This window comes from Xiphophorus hellerii, chromosome 4 (genome assembly GCF_003331165.1).
Source record: "Xiphophorus hellerii strain 12219 chromosome 4, Xiphophorus_hellerii-4.1, whole genome shotgun sequence".
Lineage (NCBI taxonomy): Eukaryota > Metazoa > Chordata > Actinopteri > Cyprinodontiformes > Poeciliidae > Xiphophorus > Xiphophorus hellerii.
In genome coordinates this window covers 11,930,790-11,958,242 of record NC_045675.1, presented here as the reverse complement: position 1 = coordinate 11,958,242, position 27,453 = coordinate 11,930,790, and the positions used below count along the sequence as shown (strand labels likewise).

The window sequence follows — 27,453 nt, the reverse complement described above, 5'->3', positions numbered from 1 at the left end:
TGTGACCCTGTGTTTAATAGTCCATTAAACACATACTGGATTAAAGCCAATAAAGATAAAACTGAGAGGAAACCCTGTTTTTAGATGCAATCAAGCAGTTTAAATATAGAAATTGCTGGAAAGGTTTATTTAAACATTTATTTTTTATGAATATAAAGAAAAAATACATTCAGTATGAAGTATAATGTTAAAGGAGTTGAAGTACAAAGCTATCAATATTCCCACTCCTTATCCACCTACATAATCTTACAGTTACTACATGTATAATCCCTACATATAACAACTAAACCAACACATTCTATGTCTTTTGATTCAGTTTCTAATTTTTTCTTTAGAGTAATACCTCTTTATTTTATTATAACCTCATGTTTCTGTGGATTAAAGTTTCCAAACATTTCCCTTATCCACACACTGCCAGAGGAGATCAGTCCAAACACTCAGAAAACAATTGTACAATAGCAGATGGACAAAGTTTTTTTTGTTTGTTTCGTCACATCTTTTAATGAGCTTATGGTTACATAACGATGTCTGGATGTTGCTGTCATAGTCTCTGCAGTCACATCTATCCATCTCTTCAAGCTTCGCCAATGAGTTTATCAGTATTCTGTGAGTGACTCAATCAGTCTTAGCAGCGCTGCAGACTGGCGGGGTGTGTGTGTGGGTGTGGAGGGGTGTGGGTGTGTGTGTGTGTGCGGGGGTGTGTGTGTGTGTTGGGGTGTGTGTGTGTGTGTGTGTGTGATTCATTTCCTTCTGCAAGGGTAAACACAGCCTGAACAGCAAAGATGGAGTGACAAAAAAAGAGAAAGCAGCTTCCAAGCTGACTGAACAGTGACCTAACTGACTCTTGGTGTGTGTGTAGGGGTGTGTGTGTGTGTGTGTGGGTGCGTGTGTGTGGGGGTGTGTGTGTGCGTGGGTGTGTGTGTGTGTGTGTGGCGGCTGGAGAAGGACACAGACAGATGCTATTACTGAGATCTGATGGGAAAAGACAACTTGGTGCTATTTGCTCTCTCGTTTCTTTCTGTGTGCATAGAAAGGACTGAAACGTGTGTAAATACACACTCACAGCCACATACCAAATAGAAAAGCTGCTTCTGATAATACACTCGTTTGTGTTTTTAACCTTTGGCTTCCACAGGATTTACCTCTGATAAATTCAATAGTAGTTTAAGGCATCGCATTTGAAACTGAAGAGGATAAAGCTGAACTGACAGCAGATTGGAAATCAGAAGCTACACGTTTGTGATCATTTTAGCGTTCATCTTGCGTCGCTTCATACTGATTACCTGCTTCTCATATTTCTGATTATTCATTTCTCCTCTCTTTCCTTCTGCAGCTACACCTTGACACAGACATGTAGAGGCATTTCCCAGCAGGTCTGGGATCAGGGAGATCATGCAGAAGAGATGCAGATGGTCTCCTGCACCTTCTCTGACCACATAATGAAAAACATACATACATGCCACCTGGACTGGTGGTCTACCGTCACACACACACTGGCCTCATGATAAGGACTGACATGATCCTCTGTGATGCAGGCTGGTGTCTGTGCAAGAAGAGCAAGGTCAAAAACAAAATGGCCTCTCAAATCAATCACATGGATGGGCGAGGCACATGTATAAGGATTAACACAAAACTAACTCCACTCCCACAGAAAACACACAAAATACGGTATAAAATAATTTATAATTATTTTATAAACTAAAATAAATTAAGTGAAAAATGACAGGATATTTCCTTGACTCATAAAGACACAAATAACTTTCCAGTACAATATGCCAAACAATGAACATGGTAGATGGCTCTAGATCAGGGGTGTCCAAAGTGTGGCCCGGGGGCCATTTGTGGCCCTTGGATTGACTTTGTGTGGCCCTCTGCTGCAATTCAAAAATGATACAAATTTGACCTGTTATTACCAACATAATTTTCTTACACAGGAAAATGTAAAGTACAAAACAAAATATTTGCCTTTTCATAGCCACTTTTTAACAAAAAAAGTAAAACCAAATTTATCCAGAGACTTTCACTGAAAAGCCAACTTTGCTGCAGCCAAATCAGCTTTTATTCTTTTTTAACGTGGTTAAATATAGCAAGGGTTTTAAAACAAAGTGACTGAAGTCCTGTTCTTATTACTGAAAATAAATTCATTCAATTGAGTGCAAAAAAACCTGATAATAAGACGTGTTAATACAGCAAACATGCCAATTAAAGTTGTAATATGTTTCTGCCAAAATATTTTGAGTAATCTCAAATTTTCTAGAGAAAACAATGAAATTTGATAGGGAAAAAAAAAATCTAATTTTTAGATTAATATCAGGAATTTTCTACAAAAAAACTTGGAAATTTCTAAATTTCAAGTTTAGTTTTTCTAGAAAATTTGAAAAGAAATTACAAAATTTGAGTTTTTGGCAGAAGTTTAGTCTTTTTTTCTATCTACTATGGCCCTAATACACCATTGTAAAAATCTACAATAAATAGCCAGCTATTTTATTTGCTTTGTTGGGTTTTTTTGGCCCACGACTATTTTTGGTTCTACAATTTTGGCCCACATGGCAAAAAGTTTGGACACTCCTGGTCTAGATGTTTGAAATTAAACATTTTAATTCACATCGAATGATTCAGTGTGTAGTCAGGATGGTAATATTCTAGAAATATACATTTTAGTCACAAAAAAGAAGAGAAGGTAATGAAAATGAAATGCTCAGCCTTAAGTTTTCCTCCACAACATGCAAAGTTTGATAAGTTAAACTAAATGATTCAGATGATTAAAAACGTGATGTTAAAATTTCACTGAGTCCTCTAAAAACTGATAAAATATGAGCAAAAATAAAATTCAGTTACCTGAACATGATCAATTTGACTGAAGAGTGAATTAAGATTAAATTATTACGATCATAAATACAGCGACTAAAAGCCAAAGCTTCACCCATTTCTCTGCTTATGACATAATGACTAGCTGTGTTTAAAATGCAGCTGAGAGAAAAAGGTTTGCATTTTTGCAAGTGTTTTAGTTTTCTTCTCCTTTTCCCTCTGTGATAAATAACTTTAGGGCCTTGCAGACTTCCCCTCTCTGAGCCTCATTTATTACCTGCAGCCTCTCCTGCTTTACGCCTCGTTTAATCAGTTTTAATTGGTCTCTCTTTCACATGATCCAACAGTGGATTTAAACTGGTCTGGACGTAAGTGTAACCTATTATTTATAAGTACACACATTTACACAAAGACACACAGGCACATTAATAACAAAGAAAATTAATTACACTGTTCATGTTTTCTTGTTGAAGCTGAGATAAAAAAAAAAAGATTTAGATTGTAAAAATTACATGAATTGATCTTTTTTATTGCAGGCGTTAGGTGCAGCTTGTGCACACATCTGTATGTTGACACAACCCTGCACCTCCACATCCGTCTTGCTCTTTTACTGAAATCAATTTTTATCTTCAGTCAAGTGGGTTCAGCATTTATTTCTACACTGAGTTACAATGAAGTACCGTTCATAAAACGTGGACATAAACAGGTTGAAATTCTATTAAATAAACAAATAAATCCTGAAAATGTTCCATCTTAAAATGGAATTACATGACTGAGTGTAAAGATTAATAAAACAATTTAGATCTAATTCAGGACTTTTATTCATTCTTGGATTATGAGGGTTAAATAATTAACTAGTTCACACCATGAGGTACAGTAAGTCAGCAGAGAGACTCAAAGAAAACAGAGGTTTTACTTTTACTACATTCCTACAGGTTTGCAGAAACTAAATAAACAGAAAAGTACTTTCTTCTTAAGGGAAAAAGCTTTTTAAACCAAACTACCATCAACAGTATCCAATGACTGTCAAGGAATATTTTCAAGCTTGTTTCAGGTCTTGCCACAAGATCTCAGTTATAATTATCCAGACTTTGACTAGGCCACTCCAAAACCTTTTTTTCTAACCATTCATTGGTGGACTCACTGAAGTTTGATGGGTTTTCTGATAGTGTGGGTCCAGAAGCAGCAGCAAGTTGCAGGATGTTGGTCCTGTCTATCCATAAAATATTTTACCTAAACTGTCACAGATCATAATAACGTTTTTTTTTTTTTTTTGGTAAATATGAGATGTGCGTTTTTGTTGTTTTTGCTCAGCAGTGGTTTTGCTGTGAAACTCTGAGATTCATTCGTCTCTTTCCTGCGGTTAAATCATAAGTGCTGGCCACAAATTGAGCAAAATGAAGTGTGCATTGTTTTTCATTTTATTTATTTAAAGAGACAATGCACATTAATTAACACCAGTAACTCACCATGTAACTTCAGGCAGACCTCCTGGTTTAGTCGTTAGACTGCTCATGGATTTGGTTGGAAAGGTTCACCGCTGCTCATGTTTTCTCCATTTGTGGAGAATAGTTCTTACTGTAGTTCACTGGAGGCCCATAAAAACTAAAAAAGGGCTCTAGAAACATTTTAAGACTGATAAATATCAATTACTTTCCCATTTGTTCTTAAATTTCTAAGATTAGTGGTGTAATGATATGCTCTTTTTTGAGAAGCTTTAACTTACAGTCATATTCAGTTAATTAAAATATTCGTCCCAATGGGTGACGTTGGTCAGATTAAAAGTTAGAAATAGCTATCTTTAATAGATATTAAACAGACTTATTAATAAGACCACATTTCTGTTTTTAATTTTTTTTTATTGGCCTGATGTCACTTTAAGAGACATAAAGTATTAACACATCAGTCTTTGTCTATTTAATCTGTTTTACCTGGTGATGGATTTACTGAAATGAACTTTTCAATAATATTCTAATTTATTGAATTAGTCTGTACTTCATGTTGTTAGACCGGTTCTATGTAACTATTTTCTTGAGTCTGGCAATAATTAGATGCTTGTGGGGGGTAGTGGGATGGAAATCAGCTTTTCAGAAAATGTAATAAATCAGTCATTTCACGATTTAATATGGCGGAAACTAATTTTTACAAATAGGATCAAGTTATTTTCCAAAAGCTTTTTACCCTAAACTGAATTACAGTTTTGGAAGAAGTATTTTATATTTACTTAAATTATCTTTTATATCTGCTATTAATTTTTTTTTTTTTTGATATTTAAGTGTAGAAAATGAGAGCAAGACCAGAATAAATCTGCGAGGTGAGAATGTTGTTTCTTTTCACAGCGGTGCAGGTCTCCTTTGACTCCAAATGTCTTTGAAAGCTTGTGTGCTTTCATGAGAAAGTCCATTTTAAGCATATTTCAAACATTTTCTCTCCTCTGTTAGGATTGACAGATATGTTTACATAGAGCTCTGAAAATTACCATAAATTAGCTTAAAAAGTGCTCATTGGTGTTTCAGCTAATGAAATGTCATTTCTCCTTCATGCACACATCCAGGCATTTTCTGACCTCTGTATATGTGTGAGGTAGGTCATTAAACCCAGTCAAAGAGGGAACAAAGCACTGTTTTGAATGTGTGAGGTTCGCCTAGTCTAGTATGAAAGTTTGACCATTTTTCAGCCGTCTGCGATAAATGCCTCCTCCATATTAGCAGCCTGAGTTACGAATCTTGTTCCAGCTTGTTTAACTCTGTGCATATGAACCCCTGCTATAGTGTAAATGAGTCTGCTGGATGGTTTTTATTAGCCGCCTACAGTACATCAGCGCCCAGTGCTATAAATGCTATAAATAGTTCTTTAAATTACTGCCCAGTTTTTCTATGTGAAAGCTGCTTGCTGGTGCCTGTTTATAAATTAGCTGGCTGTTAATGGTTGTGCCTGGTTGTAAAAAGAAATGCTTATAAACTCTTTCTGACTTACTTCCAGCTCTCTTAAAAATACCTGCAGGGTAAATTAGACTTTAGGTTAGCTAAGCAGAACGTGAAAGCGATCTTTGCTATGTTAGCTAGCGGCCAGTTAGCTTGACCTAATAATGATTCCATTCCTTTATATTGTTTGTTTTATTATTATTCTATGGATGGCATGAAGGTAAATACAGCCCATTATCAATGCCAGATTATCGGTGAAGTTTTATTGCCTCCTGTTGCAAATTAAACTAGAAAACATAAGTCGCTCTGCATCATAACAGAAAATGTTACCTTTGCCACATTTAGTAGAAAAGAATGTATAGTTCTATGTTTATATTCCTGTTAGACAGACAGCATTTAATCAGATTGTATTCCTAGTAGCAAGAAGTTCCAGGAGTGCAATCAGGTTTAAATTATATTTTTTTGCAAAAAAAAAAAAAAAATCTGTTATTTTAATTGTCTAATAAAAACTAAACTAGATCCGAAAAATGTGATTTTATATGAGTCAACATAGGTTATTTTTATTTTACAGTAAATAAATAATTATGTATGCCCTAATCTTAACTTGTTTTACCCTAAAAGAGTAAAATACAAAAATAATTCCTGTTATATATTTTTTACTGCTGGTAATTTAGACATTCATTATTTGGCAGGAAACATTTTCTTAAAAAGAGGGGTTGAACTAAAAAATAAATCTAATTATGCTTTTCTCAGGCACATATAGGGCCATTTTATAAAACAATTAAGTAATTGTGTAACTAAAAATGCTGTATATCCAACATAAAAGAAATTTGACTTTGCAATTTGATATTAGTCGCTGTCTCTTTAAGAAGCTCCTGTGTGTACGCGTCATCACCATAATGCTGCCAAAGGATTTAAACACGCAGGAAAGAATCAAGCAACACTCTAGGTATGTTTTTAATGTTGGAATAACATTATGACATGATATAAATCTCAAAAAGTCAATTTTAATAACATCCACCTTAGAGGAGGGTTGACAAGCTTTCCACTGAAATTACTGTTTTATGAACCAGGATAGTTTGTTGGAATAGTTGTTCCTCCTCCTACATTTCCTCTCCATGAAGCTCAATCAGGCATAAACCTTTCCTGAAATGCTCCAAAGAGTGGAAGAAAATCTCTTGGAGGGAGATTTAATGAGGGAGGATGCTAAAGATTTCCAAACATTATCAATTAACTTTACATTGAACGAAAAAATGTAATACACATGTAATGTAATGCTCAGTGTTTTATAGAGTTGGCACTGAGTTACAACAATAAAATCCTACAACCTCAGTCTAATTATTTAATTAAAGGAAGCACAAAGAGACTGAAAGCTGTTGAGTTAAAACTGGTTTTAATAGTTTCAGCTGTAATTAAATTATGATAATGTTTTTCTCGTAACTGGGAGTCGGGATTGGCGACGCTAATTTCATATCATTCATTTCCACACTTTCTTATACACTTTTGGGTGAAAGTCTGTGGCATTTCAACCATAACATCTGGAAAACAATCTCATGTCTGATTTCACTGCTTTTAATTGATTTCTGGACTCGGCTGTTGCAGTGAGCAAAGATCTGTGTCCCATCAGCGCAGCAGCACAAGAACAGGACAAAGATTTAATTTACATAAACGGCTCCACTTTCATCCAACACAATGAAAACATAATCAAAAAACAGCCTGGTAGAGAGGAGGAGTGAAGTTATGTGGGGGAAAATGTCCTCAAATCAGACTTTAGTTGCAATAATACGTGTCACAGTTGAACCATGAGGAGTCATTTTAACTTTCACACACTTCTACATTAAATCCAGAAATAGGTGTGTTATGTGAACACACTGACTATTGAGTTCCTTTGCTCTGTCACTGTCCTGTCCTCTGATTGCCCAGGGATGGGGTAACTTCTCCTCATATCTTATTGCTGAATAATTCCAGTTTGGTTTGCAACATAAAGTGATTCTGGCAAATGTTCAGCCATCGTTTTATTATTATTATTTTTTTATCCTAACCTACTTTTTATTCATCTTTACACCATCTCCCAAAGCTTTTGCGTCTCTCAGTTTCTTCTGTCCTCTCTCCAGTGACTCCATTCCTGTTTCTCTCTCTGACAGAGATAAATTGCCTCTTGGTGTGGGTAATCCATCTTGCTGCATCCCACCCCTCCTGTACTCTCACTCCCATGTTTTTCTGCTCTTTTTCCTTCAATCTATTCCTCCTAGAAGTATCCTTCTATGCTAACGTTAGTGAGACTCAGGGGAGGATGTGAAGGCCTGACACTTCACTGTTTAATACAAAACGGTAAAGAAATATTTATTTTATCATCTAGTATGTGAAATCTTTTAATGTTCTTGATTTATTTTCTCAACTTTTTTCTCCAACACTTTGTCTCGATTAAAAGAAACCAACAAGAAGAGAAAAAGGACAAAGAGATAACGATTATAATCCAGGTGTGTCTCAAAATGTATACTTTTCATGGTTAGTGCATGAATAATAATTTGCTAAAAAAAAAAGGACGTTTACTGGCTTGCTTATCACAAATATCACAAAACTATATTCAAACATATTAATGGAAAGTTGAGTGGAAAGAAAAACTATGGTAGAAAAAAAGAGATAACCGCAGCCTTAAGATTGTGAAACATAGCCTGTTCAAGATTTTGTGGCAGAGTCACCAGAAGAGACTGGAGACTCACCGAACATCAATGTATCCACAACGCGACATGTAACTGTCACATTACTTGTGTTAAGTTGCTCCGGAAGCAGAAATGTTACCAAAAACATTTTACATGGGGAAAAAAAGTATAAAGAATTATTATAATGCCACATTGATAGTGTAATTCATGCAAAAACAGCTGCGTGAGAATATTCTCAAGGCTGCAGTTAGTCTGCTGGTTGTATACCTTCTGTAATTTTTCCTTCCACTCAACTTTCCAGTAACATGCTTGAATACAGCTCTCTGCGAACAGACAGCTTCTTTAGCAGTGAGCTATTAAAAGCAAGACCATCAAGTAATCTGTCCCAATTTGGCCCAAAATGAAAACGAGGTCGACACCCCTGGTGTAGGAGATGAGGATTACATGCTTCAAAGCGATCGGCATCTTCTTCATCAAAACAAGAAGTGAGGTCATACGTTTTGACAGGACAGCTTCCAACCTTTAGTGCCAAGATGACCTGAAGCTTCCCTGGTCTGCATGTGGAAACCCGGCATTTTGGTGCGGCTTGCTCCTTTAATTTGTCTGCACTTTTTTCAGAAATCACTAAGTGCTAGCAGAGTGTTGGCTTGTTTGCTCGGTGGTGATGAGCATCATCCAGCTTCAGATGGAGAGGCCATTATGTCAGACATTTTGTAATTATCACCACTGAGACGTTTGCATTGACTTCATTGTGCTTAGCCACTTTTACAGTGATCAAAGTGAAAATGATCACCTATTTTATCAAAAATACTGATTATAATCTTTTATTTTTCCTCTGGTGGCAGTTCGAGTTAAGCAAAAATACTTCAGTATGATTTGAAGTTGTGGATTAGTTAACACTTCAGGAATGCTACTGCCAAATTTATGCCACCAGTAGGGCTAATAATTTTTTAAATTTAGATTGTTTTCAGCTCAAAAATACATTTTTAAATGTATATTTATTGATTTATTTGTTTTGTTTATTTTGCATTCAAATTCTACCACTGCTCTGCCATGTTACCCTCTTGGTGGATAGTAGCGGCCATTTTGTTTGGTCCAGTTTTTGTAGTCTACTGGGGTTAACCCATACTTCTGTCTTCATTAACCATTGAATTTAAATAAACCAATGTAGTTGCTTTAGAAACACAAGAAACAGCAGAAAACCACCATAAAACAAAGGGAGAGAGTAAAAAACACACAACAGACGATAAACTAAAAAAAAACAGAAACAGGAAAACACCAGAATATAAAAGCAGCAGAAGAAAATGTAAAAACAGTAGAAAAATAATAAACATTAGAAAATGCTATGAAACAAGCAGTTACACTAAAAGTAAGTTAAAACTAATACTTTTTCATGGTGTGCTACAATTAAAAATCAAAGTTTCCCGGCAGTTTCTTGGGTTTATCATCACACTGTAGCTCTCATTCATAACTGGGAGCTCCGTGAAGGAAAGCCCAGTGCTCCACTGGTGACCAGTGCTGCTGAGGTTAAAAAGCGCAGTTATTACTGTAAGTTACTGTTTGATGTTTATGTCTCACATGAGCATCAAACTAGCATTCAATGTCAAAACCACTCCAGGAAAAAAAGACTCCATTATCAGCCACTTGACTGCAAGTCCAAGATCATAACATGGGATATTACATCTTTAGTGTAAGAAAGAGAGGAATTTGTGATGTGAGACAGATTTTCGCATAAAAGCCCGACTCTCTAAGCACAGCCTGGTGTACAGCAGGAGATAAAAGTAAACAACAACAACAAATTTAAACTGTTTAAATTGGGCCCCTCAGGCTCCATCTGCTGAAAGTAATTGGAAAGTTTAATGGCTGGAGGCTATTCTCTGAGTCTGATTGAGGCACACGGTGGGAACAAACAGCCAATTTAACTCTGGGTCTGTCTCTCTCTCTCACACACACACACGCGCGCGCACACACACACACACACCCACACACAGGTTTGCGTGGCTATCTTTGTGGAGACTTTCCATTGACTTCCATTCATTTCTACAGCCTAAACATTATCCTTATCCTAACCCTGTCCATTACATACCTAACCCGATCCCTAATCAAAACTCAATGCACACCTTGGTCCTAAATCTGACACCTGACCCAAAAACGGCGTTTCCCCTTGTAGGGACCAGGCTTCGGGCCCCACAAGGAGCAGTGGGTCCCCACAACATAGTATGTGTCAGGAAAATGGTCCCCACAAGGTATTACAAACAAACACACACACACTTTTTGGTTTTTGAACAGCCTCTATGAATTATTACCTCCCCATTTCTTTTAACCTCTATCTTAAGCAGATCATTTCCCTATTTTTTTTTTTTGCTTTTAACTCCTAGTTTATTTCCACCCTCTCCTCTTTTATATGCTGGATTGAAGAATGATAGCAGAATTAAGGGAACCCGGGTCCGCCGAGATGGATGACGAGTATTAGAATAAGTGGATGATGCTCATGCCTTCTCAGTATGTGGTTGGAGACTGAAAAATTGTATATAGTCTAGTGGCAGACAAATTGGTTACTTTAGATTTGTTTGAAGAACCAGCACAATCACACAGGAGCTATTAAAAGTAAAAGAAAGGACCTGATACATAATTGCAGTAAAATTTGCCCCAGAGTCAGGCTTGTAATGGCTGCCTAAATGTCATCGTTGTTCTAGTTTCACCTTCTACCCTTTGCAATGCTCTGACACAATAGACTCAAAGTCCTCAAAGTATATACACACACTTCTCTGTTTTCATCCTATATTTAGCATTAGGCAGCTACCAATATAACTAAGCCTGGAATGTCCACACACACACACGCAGACGCACACACACACACACTAGCTCAGTGGAGCAGTCTGAGACAGGAACATCATTACAGTACTTGTAAACAAATGGACCACAGAAAAGGTAGAGCCTGGGCCATGGCTTTTTCCCTAAAAGGAAAGAATTGGCATACACTGACCCCCCAAACACACTCGCCTTGTATTTGTTTTTCTTGCATAACCCTTTATCTACACGATTTCCATTAATATCGACTTTAATGTTTGTCATTGGTGATACTGTTGTCTTTAAATAGCATGAAGAAATAAGTGACTTCCTACGGGATTGTAGATCTTGTTCATACAAAAATACTACTAACCTTTAAAAATGTAAACATTTTAAACATGTTTTTGTTATATATAAATTATTTAAACCTGAACGCCATTTAACTGCATTTGCGTCACATTCATCAGCCCCAGAAATGTCAGTGTGTCATCTCTAACACATCCAGAGGCACAGTGGTGAGAGTTAGTGAGCTTATACACCATAAATAAACTGGCTAGCCATTCCAAACACTCCACTGCTGCACTGCTAGTATGAATGCCTGCCAACACACCAATATCTTCCTTATAGGAATGTTTTAATTTAGCTAATGTAGAAATTAGAAAGCTGTGAAATTGTCCTGGTTAACTATAACTTTTTTTTTTTTTTTTAAAGATTTTATTGGCTCTAGTGGCCTTCATTTGATAGTCAATCGACAGGAAAGTGGGCAACGAGAGAAGGGGAAGACGCGCGACAAAGGTCGCCAGGCTGGAAATCGAACCCGCGACAGCCACGCCGAGGACCAAGGCCTCCACACGTGGGCCGCGCCCAACCCCCGCACCACCACAGCACACCCTAACCATAACTTTAAATATTTATACATTTTTTAAATTAAATGTAAATGATGGCTGTTATTTGATTGAATGATGGTATGTTTTAAAAACAAATTCACTCGTATGTCAGAAGTAATATCTTGCTGATTTTTTTAAAAACTTAGAGTAAAAAAAAACTCTTAGCTTGAGTTCTCACTTAACTAAAGAAGATATAATTAAAATAGTCCAACAACAAATTAAAAAGCCCAGCAAATTAAAGGTATTTTTTATGCTTAAAAAAAAAGAACCATAACATACAAAATGTTTGTGTCCATCTTTGTTGTTTTGGGAAAAAACATAGTAATTTTAAAACTGTTTGTTTATATTAAAAATTTTAGAAAAGGGTGAGTTTATCACTTGATAGAAAACAAATTTAAAACACAGACCTCTCAGGAGTACCATTATTTTTCCACAAAAAGTACCTGCAAATTTATACCTGAAAAACACTTCTTCCTGTGGTGCATGTCTATTTATTTTTGATTGGAAAAAGCAACCGATACTTCATTTTCATGTTGGGGTGACAGAGACATTTTACCCATTATCTAAAACACAGACTGAAGACAGGAAAAAAACATTTTCACTCCATTTTTCATCATCACATTGTCATCCAACAAGACAACAAAAAAAATAGATTTTTACCTTGAAAGGTACATTGATAATCATATATTATGATTTTAGTCTCCTCTTGCCACAATTTCTCAAAGAAACTGAAAGAAATCAACCCAGAGAAAACCTAGAAACAGAGAAGTTTATTGATGTAAAGTTAACTCTCTATATATACACACACACAGTGTTACCTGACACCTCAGCCTGTCATAAGATTTTCCAAGAGGGAGATGCTGAAGATAGATGTGCAATGTGTGATGATGCGATATCCTGCGATGGTCTGCGTGCATGCGAGTGTTTGTGCATAGGTGTGATGTGTTTGCATGAGTGAATGTTCATGCTTCTGTGTGATTTATGGGCTTCTGACAGGAGGCTGACTAATGTTAGAAGTGTTGTTAGCAGGTCTTCAAATAAACTGTTGAGCAAGCGAGACTTCACAGCCTCATGGAGGGCTGGATCTGGCACCTGCTGCTGTTGGAAGCCAATGTTTTCAATCTCCACGTTTCTAAAAGTGTGGAGAAAAAATAGTGACTTAACCAAGCTGCTAATTATAATTATTAACACTTTCCATGAAGTGCATGAAGTTGTTTTGGGTGCTTAACTTTCTTATTCATAACTATCACTTGACAGGTTAGCAAATAGACAAAAACAGTATCGCGTATATATGTAATGATACATAAAGGTATTTACTCAGACTTTCCCAAATAAGTAATAGGCTTGTTATTAAATTAATGTAATCTCTACCAGTCAAATGTGAGATGCTGTGTACACAAAAGCTGATTAGTTTTAATAAAATATATGTTTAAGGCCCTTTTTTTACACCTTAATAATGACAGTAAAGTAAAAATGAGACTGAGACATCACTACATTGCTGTCAGTGTGACTACACAGATTTCCTAAGATATTTGCACAAAGAAAATTTAAATGGATTCATTCAACATCATAATGATTACAGATTCAAATAATAAGAAATTCAAATTTTGTTTTGGAAACGTATGAGAATCCTTCTGAATGAGCATACATTACTATTATAAATGATTTTACAGGTATAACATTTCAAATACGATTTCATTTACGCAGTAGTAGAGGAAATTTGCAACACCTCCATCCATTTTTATTTAAAGCGTTGGATTTTAATGCGTTAAACTGCTGTATTTCTGCACATTATCCAACCTATACTTGTGCCTACTTCACTCCTACTGAACAACGTTTTATACTTTTCTCAGTTGCGTGGGTAAAAGAGAGATAGTTGCCATGGCAGCAGTGGACATTGTGCAGCAGCTGTTGAGACTTTAACCATGATCCAGTAATGTGCAAATGTTCTCTGTGATGCCATGTGCATGTGTCTTTGTGCATTCGTTTGTGTGTTTTCAGACTATCCTCAGGATACCTTAGTCTGCATGTTGGTATCCGTTCAAGCTGTTGCGTGTCAGTGTGTCTGTTTGGGTACGAGCGCCCATGCATGTGATCTGCCCGTTGTGGCAATATGCTGCCAGTGTGTCACAGAGGAGAGTCTGCTTGCATTTTGTCTTGCAGCCTATGAATGTGTGGTGTTTTTGTATATTTTATGTTTTTGGGATTTGATAAGTGAGATTTTGTGCAGTTTATTTAATGTTAGTGTCTGAAAACTTCAACATTTCAGTAAGAGAGAGAAGAAATATGAAAGACCCAGGTGACAATCTGGATCACCTTAGCAGATATTTAATCAAAAGTTTGAGTTAATTTTAAATTTTTACATTTTCATATTTTAAATACGACTGAGACATCACTACTTCACCTGTAGTGAAGTAGGTGTCTTAAAGTCTTAAGGATTTTATTTTATTTTGTCGACTGTATTTAAAATTAGCCTCTGACTGAGATTCAAATCTCCAAACGTTGGCGGTGTGTTTCTTTGTTTACTTACTATTATACTTTGAAAATGACTTTTTTAATCTCTAGTAGTCTTGCTTTGCAGCTTTTCAGTCAGTCATAGAAAATTTAGCTGCTTATTACGAATATAAATTGTTCCAATTAATGTAATTGGCGTCCTGAAGTAGATTATTCAGTAATTTGTAGGTTATTCTTTTTAGATTTTTTGTTTTTGATTTGTTTTATTCAAGAGCAATATTTGTGTTTTCACCATATTGCAATACATGTTTAAATGCTTTTTATCATCACTTTTATTATGGTGGAATAAATTACCTGAAAATATGATCAACTTTTCAATCAATCTATCAAATTTTATTTGTATAGCACCTTCCAGCGACAAGGCATTTCTAGGTGATTTACATTATAAAAACACAAAAATGCAAAGTCATAGAACACACAGTCAACAACTGAAACATTACATTTTGCCATTGTTACACATCAAATGGTTGATCAATTGATTATGTTTCAATAGCAACTCTAACCAAGTAGGTTTTAGTCGAGATTTAAAGGAACTCAGTGTTTCGGCTGTTTTACAGTTTTCAGGTAGTTTGTTCCAGATTTGTGGTGCATAGAAGCTGAATGCTGCTTCTCCATGCTTGGTTCTGGTTCTGCGGACACAGAGCAGACCAGAGCCAGAAGACCTGAGAGGTTCTGGAAGGTTGCTATGACAACAGCAGATCTTCAATGTATTGTGGTGCTAAGCCGTTCAGTGATTTATAAACTAACAACAGTATTTTAAAGTCTATTCTCTGAGCTACAGGGAGCCAGTGGAGGGACTTTAGAACTGAGTTTATGTGCTCTATCTTACTGGTTTTAGTCAGGACTCCAGCAGCAGCGTTCTGGATCAGCAGCAGCTGGAGGATTGACCTTTTAGACAGACCTGTGAGGACACTGTTGCAGTAATCGATGCGACTAAAGATAAACGCCTGGATGAGTTTCTCTAGATCACGCTCAAACATTAGTCCTCCATGTTGCCCATTTGGACTTCATAGGGACTATAACAATGTTCATAGTCATGGTAATTTTTCACAGTTTGATAAATTTACATCACCAGATACACACAAACTGTCAGGTTTTGCTTTTCATTTGTTCACTGAAAATTGTTCAACTTTTACAGCAGTAGCTGAATTAAGCTGCAGTTTGATAGAGATGGTGGCGAACAAGTCATAGTTAATGCTGAACTGGTGTGAACTGGTGTGAACTGGTGTATGCCCTTTGGTAGGTTGGCTGTATATTGACATGAGGCTTGAGAGAAGCTCAAAAATTCAGCCTGCATCAGCATCTCCCCCTCCCTCCATCCATCCTCACCGTCTTACTGTTATTGATGAGGCTACCTCTTTATATGGTAATGTCTTTCACACCTGAAAGGCACAAGGAGGCCATGATTGTTTTCTCTTTCTTACTCACACACACAGAGAGGGAGAGCTGCACAAACTATACAACCCAGGTAGCACACTAAAATGGGCTATCATCTCCATGAATACCATATATTTTCACCCTCTTTCCCTTCTCACAGTCACACACACACTTACCACACACCCACAGACAGCTATGAGGAGCCCATTAACACTGACAGAGATATGTATGCAGCTCGCATCTGTTACATGTCGCTGCAGAGGCAGCACCAGCTGCCGTGGTTACCAGAGGCCTTAGTATTATGGGATTTGGTTATTACAGGACAGCCATCTACCCTTGTGCAGTTAAATATTCCTCTGAGTGATGATATTTCAAGGCTTAATCTGATAAATACACAAATTATAGGCTAATTACTTGTAACATCTGACAATAATCCAGTGGCTGAGATTATCTTTACTGATTAGAGTGGGTGTAAAATCTTAATTTGTTGTCTGGAAAAGCTAAGAGAATTTATGACACACTTTTTGATTAATTATTGCAAACATTACAACATACACATTGAAGTACAGCAGTATGATATTCAATGCAATAAGCATGTTTACTAAAAACACTTCTAAGTTTAGCAGGTGTTTATATTTTTATCGATATACACAAAACATTGCCTTATTTTTGCAATAGTTAGGATTTCATGTTGCTTTTATGTATTTAAGTAAATTTTATGTACTTTTATTCAAATTGTTTTCTATATATGTCGTAATAGCCGTGGTATTTTTAGTCATTGTCATCATATTGTAGGAATGTCACACTGCTCATGCCAACCACCCACACAACCTGGTGAATGGACTCGCTTTCAGATTTAGCTCAGTTTCTTTAATAAGCCTCCCCAGTACAAACATGAACACTGGTTTTACAACACTGGTGTAAAACGGTTTACAAAAGAACAAAATGTCAATGAGGATATCTGCAGATTATGACCCACAGAGTCAAATCGTGTCTTTATGAACAGATTTAAAAGCTTCATTTGGTTTGAATCATTTATTTACTGTTTTTCTAAGAAAGAATAGCAGATTATGTTAAAAAAAAAAAAGAACCTCTGTCAAAAACGTTGGTTTATTAAGAAGGGAAAGCAGAAAATTATACATCCAGAACAATCCTGTAGCATAATTCTGGATGTCAGGTTTGCCATTTCTCCCTGGAGTCGTTTTTTTGACCTTAGCTTTAGGGACAGGCATTCAAACCAAAAACTTATCCGAGGCAGAAACTGCTGACAAGTGTTTAATGTACCATCTAATGCAGGCAGACACATTAGTGGGTTTGCTAATATAAACATTTTAAGTGCGTGTGTAATATGTATATCCAGAGGAAACTCCCACAGCGGAGCGAGCGCTGTTCTTCAAATGACAAACTCAAACAGACACAAAGAAACACGCAGATGAAAGCAATCTCACTAAATCAAGCTTCCTGGAGGAGGTCCTCCCAGGGGAATAAAGCTACAAACATGTCCCTTCTTTGGCTTTATTTCCAAGTCTGATCTACAGTTGTATATGTTTCACTTTCTAAACACGGATGGTTTTGACTTTCAGCTGATCAGAAACAGACTCTTAAAGCCGACGAACATCAAGTGACCCACTTTCCTGAAGTGACCTGGACCAACCAAAAACAGATCATCTTCCATCCACTTATGATTTGGGTGTGGATTCGGCTGATAAATACACAGCTACACACAGCAGGAGAGCAGGGACGAATGTCCTCAAGTGAGTGCAGATGTTTTAGCCACATGTGCTTTTGAGTCATTTGCTTTTCCTGTGTCTAAACCTGAAACACACTCTGCTCGTTCTGACTCTGCAGGCCACCATTTTGCTTTGCATTAATATAACCTGCCTCCAGATAAATTACCTGCATGCTACACACACTCCTTTATCCAGCTGCCTGTAAAACAGCGCTAGTTAAACGAACAAACCAACCTGAGAGGAGTCTGACTTTAATTTAAGGTAAGTAATTAAGTCGGACTAAAAGGAAAAACACAGAGCGGCTCTTTCATGTCTGCTGTCAATACTCCTTTTGCCAATTGTCTGTGGCTTAATCTGGAAACTGTCACGTCTATTTTAAACCACAAGCCATTCTCTGCAATGACTAAATGCAATAATGAGGTGCAACCTATTAAATTCACAAATAGATGAATCACCTTGATTGGAATAACTACTATTCACTCGTTGGCCACATTATTAAGTACACCTTACTACTACAGGGATGGATCCATATTCGCCTTCACAACGGCCCAGTTTTTATGACACAGATTCAACAAGATGTTGGAAACATTAATCAGAGAGTTGTTGTTCTTAAGCAATGATCAGTTGTTACAAAAGACTCAAAGTATGTCAAGTAAATATGTCTCACACCATTAGGCCACCTGGACTGTTTGACACCAGGCCAGGATGGAGCAAAATAAGGCTGACGATTAACATCTAAATTGAGGCTCAACCCTTTGTCAAATTTGAACTGGCAGGTATGAGTTGTAGGGGGTTAGGAGTGATACTTGGTTGCTCTTCTTCTCCTTCATCTGCTTCAGGGTTCAACGTGCTGCATGTTCAGTAATGGTTTTCTCTGTAATTAGTTGTTATTGGAGCTCCTGTCACCTTCCTATCACCTTTAACCAGGTTACCCATTCACCTTTGACATCAACGAAGCATTCTTGTTCAAACTTTCCCTTTTTGGGGGTCATTCTTCACTATCGTTAGAAATGTGCAGGAAACAACTTAGTTGACCAGTTTCTGAAAAACTCATGAACTAAGGGTGTTTTCACACCTGATAGTTGGTAGACTCAGTTTGACTGGGGACCAAAAAACTTTCTCACTGCACTGCAGAGGTGTGACCAAGTCACTGTTGTTGCAAGTCTCAAGTAAGTCTCAAGTCTCTGTCCTCAAGTCCGAGTCAAGTCTCAAGTAAAGACAGGCAAAGTCGAGTCAAGTCTCAAGTAAAGACAGGCAAAGTCGAGTCAAGTCTCAAGTCAGGAACCTTTAATTTCAAGTCATTTCGAGTCGTTTTTTTTTTTTTTTTAATAATTTGCAATTATACATAAAATTCAAATATTAGACCATTTGTTCTTTTTAAAATATGTATTTGAGGTTCATTTGTGATCCTCTTATTCATCTGGTATTCTTCAAATCTGTCAGAAGTAAACAGATGTCAGAAAATAAATTACAGCCTTTCATGAATTACATTTGACTTCAGTTTACTCCTTCTATTCATAAATAAACATCAACACTACAACAATCATAGTTTTCAAAAAATGAAATAAGTATAAATGAAGTTATCACAAGTAAACTCAGGAAGGTCTGGTGCATTTATTTTTCTGCTTTTATTTCTAAGTATGTTAGTTTCAGTCCTCCGTAAATATGGGACAGATATTCTAAACACAAAATTTATTTGGGACAGTCATTGTATTTGGTCTTTTTTTTTTTTCCCAGCAAAGCTATACTACTTGGAAATGGGTTCTGTGCGACATGTGACAGTCACGCCGGTCAGTGCATTAAGTCAAAAACAGTTGACTTAATGCACTGACTGCAGTAAACAATATATTGTCAATATAATTTCCCAACGTAGATGTCTTCAAATACACCAACCATCCTTAGATGATACTAGACCCGCTCATCATCATGATGGGACAGAGAGACTCTGTTCCCTGTGTTCAGGTCCAGAATCTGCTTTCTGTTCCGGAGCCCCGCTCACTATCCACCGGCTTCCTGAGCTAACACGGTGCACATTATTTGTGGAGGCATTTGAAGGACCGGATTTATGGTAAATCATCACCAATTTAACCCGGAGTACACATGCTAACACGAATTAGCTAAAGTCAACTATCTTACAGCAAAAGAAAAGTGCCACCTACCGATCTCTGTGAAGCTTCAAATGCCGGACAAAGTTGGACGTCGTGGCATCTCCATCCGATATTCTCTTCTTGCATGTTTTACAAGTTGCAGTTCGTTTTTTAGTCGAAAGTTCATAACCTACGTAGCCAAAAGAAATTACTCGCGGTTATTTCGTATTTCGTTCCCTGAGCTCTGTAGCTTTGCCGCGTTTTTTTAAACGTCCAAATCCTGTTAATTTGATTGGTTGTGCTGCAGCTACGTACACATACATACATAAGGAGAGAGGAAAACCATAGTGACGGTCTGCGCATATTGATACGGAATGAGTGACATTAATTAATGACGCCACTTTATAAATAATGTGTTTTAAATTTTAAGACTTTGAGTAAAAAATATCAAGTCTTTTCAAGTAAACAGCTTCAAGTCGAGTCAAGTCCCAAGTCAATGGCATGAAAGTCAAAGTCAAGTCCGAGTCTTTGAGCATTTTTTCAAGTCAAGTCTCAAGTCGTGATTTTAACGACTCGAGTCTGACTCGAGTCCAAGTCATGTGACTCGAGTCCCCACCTCTGCTGCACTGTGTCAAACAGTTCAAACCCTTCGAAAACCTGTGCCTCCATCGTAATGTGTGGTGGCTCTGCACAAAGAACTACTGCAGAAAGCAACACGAAAACCTCAGAAGAAGACATGAGCACAACTTTCTTTTTTTTTGCAAAATGTAAGCAAGAAGGTAGCAGCGTCAGACCACGAGCCATTTCTTCTGCAGCCTTAGACTCTCGTTTGTTTTGGTTGTATTTCACCCAGAATGCCCTGCACTCTAGTTTGCTTTCTGCTTTAGGAGCGGTCTCCAAACCAAGACCTAGGATTCTTTGACCCTCATCAGAATTTGATTGTGCCTTCACACTTTCTCAAACAAACCAAACCTTCTAAACAAAAGAACTAGTTTGATTAAAGCGGACTAAACGGGTCTGGTGTGAATGCTCACTAAAATCCTCTAGCTTAGATACTCTCAGATTGAATTTAACATGTCATTGTTATTACCACTAACAGTGTCATGTCAGCTTTCTGGCATGTGATTGGCTGAATTACAATTGATAACAAGCAACTAAACAGATGTACCTGTTAAAGAAGCCTGGTGAGTTTATATTCACACATTTTGCAGGTGAATCATCTGTACTGGCATATTTGGGCAAAAGGCTAATTCTATCTTGGGCTCTTCCCCTTTTTTGTACGCAAACTGACACAGGCTTACTAAACTACAGACATGCAAGCAGTGCAATATTCAAAAGGTACGAGCTGTGAAGGTCATCATTAACATAATGTGTGTGTGGAGATGTTTCCTTCGTGTGGTGAGGACTAATGTGTTTACACAGCCACTCTGTGGGAAGTTTGTGTGTTTTCTGGGGGGACCAAAAGCAGGTCACAGCTGCATAAATTGTTCAATTTGAAGGTACAGACTTGGTTTAAGATCAGGGTTAGACTGTTTGTGGGTGTGTGTGTGACCTGTCATATATTCATATTCATGAGACAAACTGAGGTTTGTGTGGTTTGTAAAAGTTGATGAATGTGTTAGTATTCCTGTTATGTGTGTGTATGATGGGGGTCACACACGCTCCTCTGTCCCAAGGGAATAACACCAGGTCTCATTCTGACAGTACACGCCTGCAGGAAACACACACACCCACACACACACACACACACCACGCACACACACACACACACACATACACAGAGAGAACTGCTTTTCCAGCACATTTGCTGAAGGTGAAGGATTATTGGGTCACATTAGCTTACATCAAGGACATGAGTTCAGTTTTTCTTTGACACAGAACATCTGCACAGGTCAGTTTACTCACGTCTGGGTTAAACAAAAGAAAGGCCAGCCGGGAAACTTTACCTGGCTAAAATAAATGAACTGTTAAGGTATTCAGTAATGACCCACAGGAATTTGAAAGCAAGCAGAACAACTCCTGCTTCTGCCTCGAAGCTCTGCAAACAGCAGAAAGGAGAAGGGCAACACGTAGAAGTTAAGAGAATCATTAGAATCAGAAAATGTTAACTGCTTCATGTGTTGCTTAGAAGAGGAAAGTTAGCATGTCAGGCAAGAGAAAACATGTAAATGAGGTCTGGGAGTGAACTCTGCCTTTCTGTGTAAAACCAGTTCTGCTAACCATAAAAGATCTAGTTGACAGTGCTGCTGAAGGATTTTACTGATGCTTGTTCAAACCAAAACAAATAAAACTAAAAAGGACTCTGTTTGCGCATCAAAGCTTTCCAAATAGTCGTCAGGTGTGTTTATGCATGGTTCAAAAAAACCCACATCACAGGAGGAAATCAAAGAGCACCAGTAGGAGGTTTATTAGAGCTTGAATGACAGGTACATGGGTTGAGTCATATTTACCTTGGTGTGGTCTGATTTGATAGAGAACCATAAAAAAGCATTCTGCATAAAATTAGAAATTATGTATTTGTATCCCTTTTTACATCCCATATTTTCATATTTTGTGGTGTCAGATGTATGTTATTGAAATTTTATGTAATAGAGAACTGCAAAGTAGTGCATAATCATGAATTTTTGACCATTTAATTGAAAATATTAAAATTGTGTATTACTTTTCTCCCACAATTATTCAGTACGTTGTTAAAAATATTGCAGTGTTTATAATGTGACTAAATGAAAACAACAATTCTTTAAAAGTTTCTCAAAAGCAGCACCTACAGCAGCTGTGATGCAGCATTTTGACTTTGTGTTCTTCTTCCACTGCAATAAATTTTACCACAAAGAAGGCTGTAATCAGTAAGACCTGAACCCAAACTCCCAAATTGCTCTTAATTAATAGCCTTCTAACCATCAGCAAACCTCAACTCTTTGAAAAAATGTCAAACAGTTAAACCCTTGAATTAAAAGAACTTGAAACTCCAGCACAAACATATAGGCTGAACAATAACTCCAGCAGTCCAAATGTAGTGCTTGGGCTCACTTTGTGCTCTTTATTAGTGCAGTTCTGCATATTGGTGTTTGTTACCAATTAACCCAAGGCCAATGTGTGGGCAATAGCTTAAAGTTATTCAGCTGCAACAGAGGAAAATAAAATTCATGGCAAACTAGAGTCGGAAAAAATTGGACATTTAGACGCTCTCCTAGGAGAAGGTAATTTGTGTTTTTTTGTAGCTCAAGTATAAAATCTCTGCATGAACAACAATTGTTTGCTTTTTACATTCTTTTTTTTCATTTATATTTTATCTATTTGCCTCAAGTGAACCCAAATATCAAAATAATCACAAAAGCTCTGTTTCAAAGCGTGGTCTAAAAGAAATACATAAATTTATTATATACAAATGAACTTTTATGACTGTTTTAAGAAGCAACACTGGGAAAGAAATAATACCTGTCGGCCTATTTCAGTCATCTCTATTTCTTTTTCGGAGAAAGAAATAGGAAAAAGACAACCGGATAACTGTGTACAACTCTATTAAACATATTTAACCCATTACAGATTTCTTTTTAATCTAATTTAAATATTACAGATAATCAAACTAAGACAATCTCTGTAAATACAAATGCAGTTTTAAAATGATGATCTTCTTTAAAGCGATTGTCACTTTGACAAAAGCAAGCATAAACAGACTCGACCGTATTATAATACCTTGGAGTTGGACTCTGTTTCTGAGTCTGAATCTGCATGATTTGATTGGAAAGAATCTGATTGATTTCATTTCTTATTTCTATATGACTTGGAGCTGTTTGTCTTATAAAGTGCATTATGTTGACAGCTGTGAAACGCCACAATGTAAATAAACTGATTTGAAAGTAATTGAAACAACAAAAACTCAACCAGAGCTTGTAGTTCGTGGTCACCATTTTGTTTTATCACTCTATCTGAACCTGATTAGCAGCTTCATATATAAATTTTCCAGATCCCAGAGGGTGTTTTGCTTCTGTTCAGCTCGGGGGTGAATCTCATGGGATAACAGCATCACTTTGATTTATTGCAACAATAACTCTGATGACACAGCAACGCTGTAAACAAGCGAATGATTTGAACCCCAGTCCTTCGTGAACTGCCAAGTTAATGACACCCTCTGTCTGAGTGTCACAGTTAATCAAGGAATAATATTTTAAACTTTATGCTGCTGTCTATGAGCCAGATTTAAATGTTCTCCGGGAAGCAAGCGGTTTTTACCTTGCTGGAGTACGGGCCTGGGATGAGCAGTTTCAGTGCTTGACGCTTCAGCTCTGTCAGACGCGTGTTGCAGTTCTCACACCATATCACCCTTTCACTTCCAGGTGAACTTCCACTCCCTGAGGCCGGCGATCCTGTCCCAAAACCCGGAGAGCCACCGAGAGAACCCGGTGATCCAGTGCCAATCCCTGGGGAAATGGTTCCTGGAGATCCAGAGAAGGATCCTGGCGATGAGATCCCCGAGCCTGGGGAAGGGGTACCAGTGGAGCTGGGCATGGACCCTGCTCCCTCTGGCGCTGGACGAGTGCCGGAGCGGCTGGTTTCCTCGTAGGCCTTCCGGCACCATGTGTCCGGGAAAATGGAGGCCGATTTTGTTGGGGAGGAGTCAGGCATCTGTGAGAATGAATAGATAGTTTCACTGTTAGGAAAAACATACTATATCTTAAAGGTGACCCATTATGGCTCCTTGAACACGTTAGGAAAGGTCTGTGGGCTAAATAAAACATGTTCATTACATTTTTTGTACAAAATCATTCTTAGACAATGAAGTTTTAATGTGTTCAGTCCTGAATATTTTGAACTCCTTTCAGATTGAGCTGTTTTAGGGCCTCTTGTCACTTTAAATCCAAATAAGCTGCTGCTGGCCAGACCCCCCACCTCAACGTTTACACTCAAACAGATCTGACAACAGTACATCTTTGAAAAGCAGAAGTGGAGCCTCATGCACAACCACCAAGAATGCAGCAAGTGGTTTCTGGATGGTAAGGCAACAACAAAACATTTGTCTTTTCCAGCAGCCATTGTACAGTGCAGTGGTAAAACCAGCTGACCAAACATGCTGGAGCTCAGCCAGTTAATTGTTTGGGACTCATTTTCCAAACACCAAAAAACATCAACTTATTGCCAGAAGATGAGTGGACAGGTGGGTTTTTTTTCTTAGCGATTAGTTTGTTTCTAGAAGCAGCTGAGACCCAAATCGAAGTACAAAAATGTGTGAAAAGTGAATTTTGCATAATAGATCCTGCTTTAAAACACTGTGAACATAAATGCAAGAGGTTGCTCAGGGACAGGAAAGTAATGTTAAGGTCGACCTAAAGGTGAGAGCAGATGGCCTGTTTTAAGCTGTTGCCCTTTTGCTAGCAAGGCAAAACAATGAGGCTCTTCTTTTTTCTTGAACAAGCAGAGCAGCGCTACTAACATTTCTGAGTGCACAGTATAAATCTGAATAAGTTATAAATTGAATAAAAGCTTTTATCTACTGCATGTTTTACACATTTTGCTGGCGAATGCAGATGATAATTAGCTGTCTTTCTTTACAGCAACAATCTTCCCTGGTCTGAATCTTCACTAACTTGAATTCTCAGAGGGAACGGCTGAATTTTCTCTAGGGACTCCAGCTTCCTCCCACAGTTCACAAAACATGTATGTTCAGTTAATTGGCTGTTCTAAATTGAGCTAAGCAGTGTGTGTGGATTTCTTTGTCGGTCCTCTAATATACTTGCAACATGTCCAGGCCTCTTACCCATAAACTGCATGAATAATATGACCTCTCTGTGGCCTCTAAATGAGAAAAAGTGGGCCAAGTAAATGAATCAGTGTGTGAATATAAATAAATGAGTATTAACAGCTTAAGACAGCAACACTGACTAAAAGCAATCAGCTGTCCAATTATCTGTTGATCAACTCTGATCAGGAATTGGCACATCCAACTCAAAGAAATCTGATTTATTAAATGCATCAAAACTAAGAATTCCCACAATCTTTGGCACATATGTGCACCAAACAACAGCTTCTACATTGATGTTTGGGCCATGTGCTTGGATGCATAAATAAAGATAAAAACCAGAAAAAATGACATATGAAAGAACATCTCATGATTGAGGCAGCTAAAATTTGGGACATATCATAACAGATATTAATTTCCACTTATCAAAGATCAGGTTGCAGGGTTTGCACACCCCAGATATTCTTCTCCCCTATCATTCCTGGAGAGCCCTAGGTGTTTCCAGACCAGAAGAGACGTAAAGTCTCTCCGGCACGTTTTGGGTCTGCGCTGGAGTCTTCTACTCCCAATGGGGAAAGCCTGGTTAACCTCCAAATGGAGGCACCCACGAGACATCCTAAACAGATGCCTGAACTGTCTCACTGGATTCATTCCGTCTCAGGTGGGAAAACTGAGACAATCATTGTGGCAAACATTGCCAAGGTAATGAAACAACTTCCCTGTGGCAGGGCTCCAGAGGTGAAAAATATTTATCCAGAGGTACTGCCAGCTATGGACATTCAGGGGCTTTTGTTGTTGATGCATTTCTTTAAGATCAGTTGGAAAAGTAGACCAAGATTGTGATCCTAATTTTTAGAAAAAGAGAGAGTCTTCCACTTATCTTTCTACCTCAACAAATTCCCTTGTAGAATGTTAGAAATGTTGAACCTTGGTTCAAGGAGGAATGGGGTTTCTTATGTGGACTAGATCTTTACCTTTGCAGGATTTCTGAGGGGTCTGTCTTTTTGGCTCTATAGGGTTTGGTCCACTGAAGCTTTTTAGTTGGTGCCGCTGCAGTTACATGGAGAACAGGGATGATTGTAAAGACTTGGTTGTATGACCGAAGCAAGAACTGTTAGCTTATTCTCAGCACAAAGCTGAAATTTTTCCCAGAGTATGTTGGGGGATCAACCAGGGCTGCCACTTGTCTCCACTCCTATTTGTTGTATTTATGAGCACAATTTCAAGCCTTAGTAGTGGAGGGAAGAATGTCTGGTCTGGTTGTGAGATATTTGAGTTTTATTTTTCTGTTGCAGATGACGTGGTTCTATCGGCATCTTTGGACTTAGTTCTGACTATTCTCATCTTTTCCGGTTCTGAACCAGAAAAAGGTGGACCTCTCCCTCCAGGTTTTGGTTAAGTCCCTGACTCTAGAGGAGGAGTTAATGTATCTTGGAGTCTTGTTCATGATGAATGGTAGAGTGAAGAGGGAGGTAAATGGGAGCTTTGGGTATTGAGTCGCAGCTCCTCACCAAAAAAATAGCAGTACATTACACAAAATTCAAGTTATTGCAAACTAGTCTGACTTAGTAATGTGAACAACTGAGTCTCATGAGCTGAGAAGTGGATCTTTCGAGGTTGCGTTAAACATTCTGGTATAGTGGTTGCAGGGCCACTAATTCTACAGCCATAAAAAAGCAGCTATGTATAAAAATGATGGGCGGGGAAGTGGCGAGGCTGCTGTATTATGACCAAACCCTGTGCAATAAATTGAAGCTAATTGCAGATGAGCCAGAGACACAGGTGTGAGAGTGAGAATAACACCTGACTTGGCAGTGATGATTAAAGAGATGCAGCGTGATAAATTTAAACCCACTGATGTGACACTATGAGCAGTGATGTGTGAACTACGCATGGACACAAACCTAATGAGAGCTGTCATCAGGTTGTATATTTA

At 37.7% G+C, this 27,453-nt stretch overlaps 1 protein-coding gene across 1 annotated transcript in view; it reads right to left on the bottom strand.

Moving 5' to 3' along the window:
• The window catches only part of kif26ba (kinesin family member 26Ba), a 107,024-nt gene that overhangs the window by 78,784 nt on the left and 787 nt on the right, over window positions 1-27,453 (bottom strand). Inside the window, 1 exon segment of the mRNA XM_032560925.1 lies at window positions 24,014-24,406. Within this exon segment, the coding sequence (XP_032416816.1) occupies window positions 24,014-24,406 (393 nt within the window).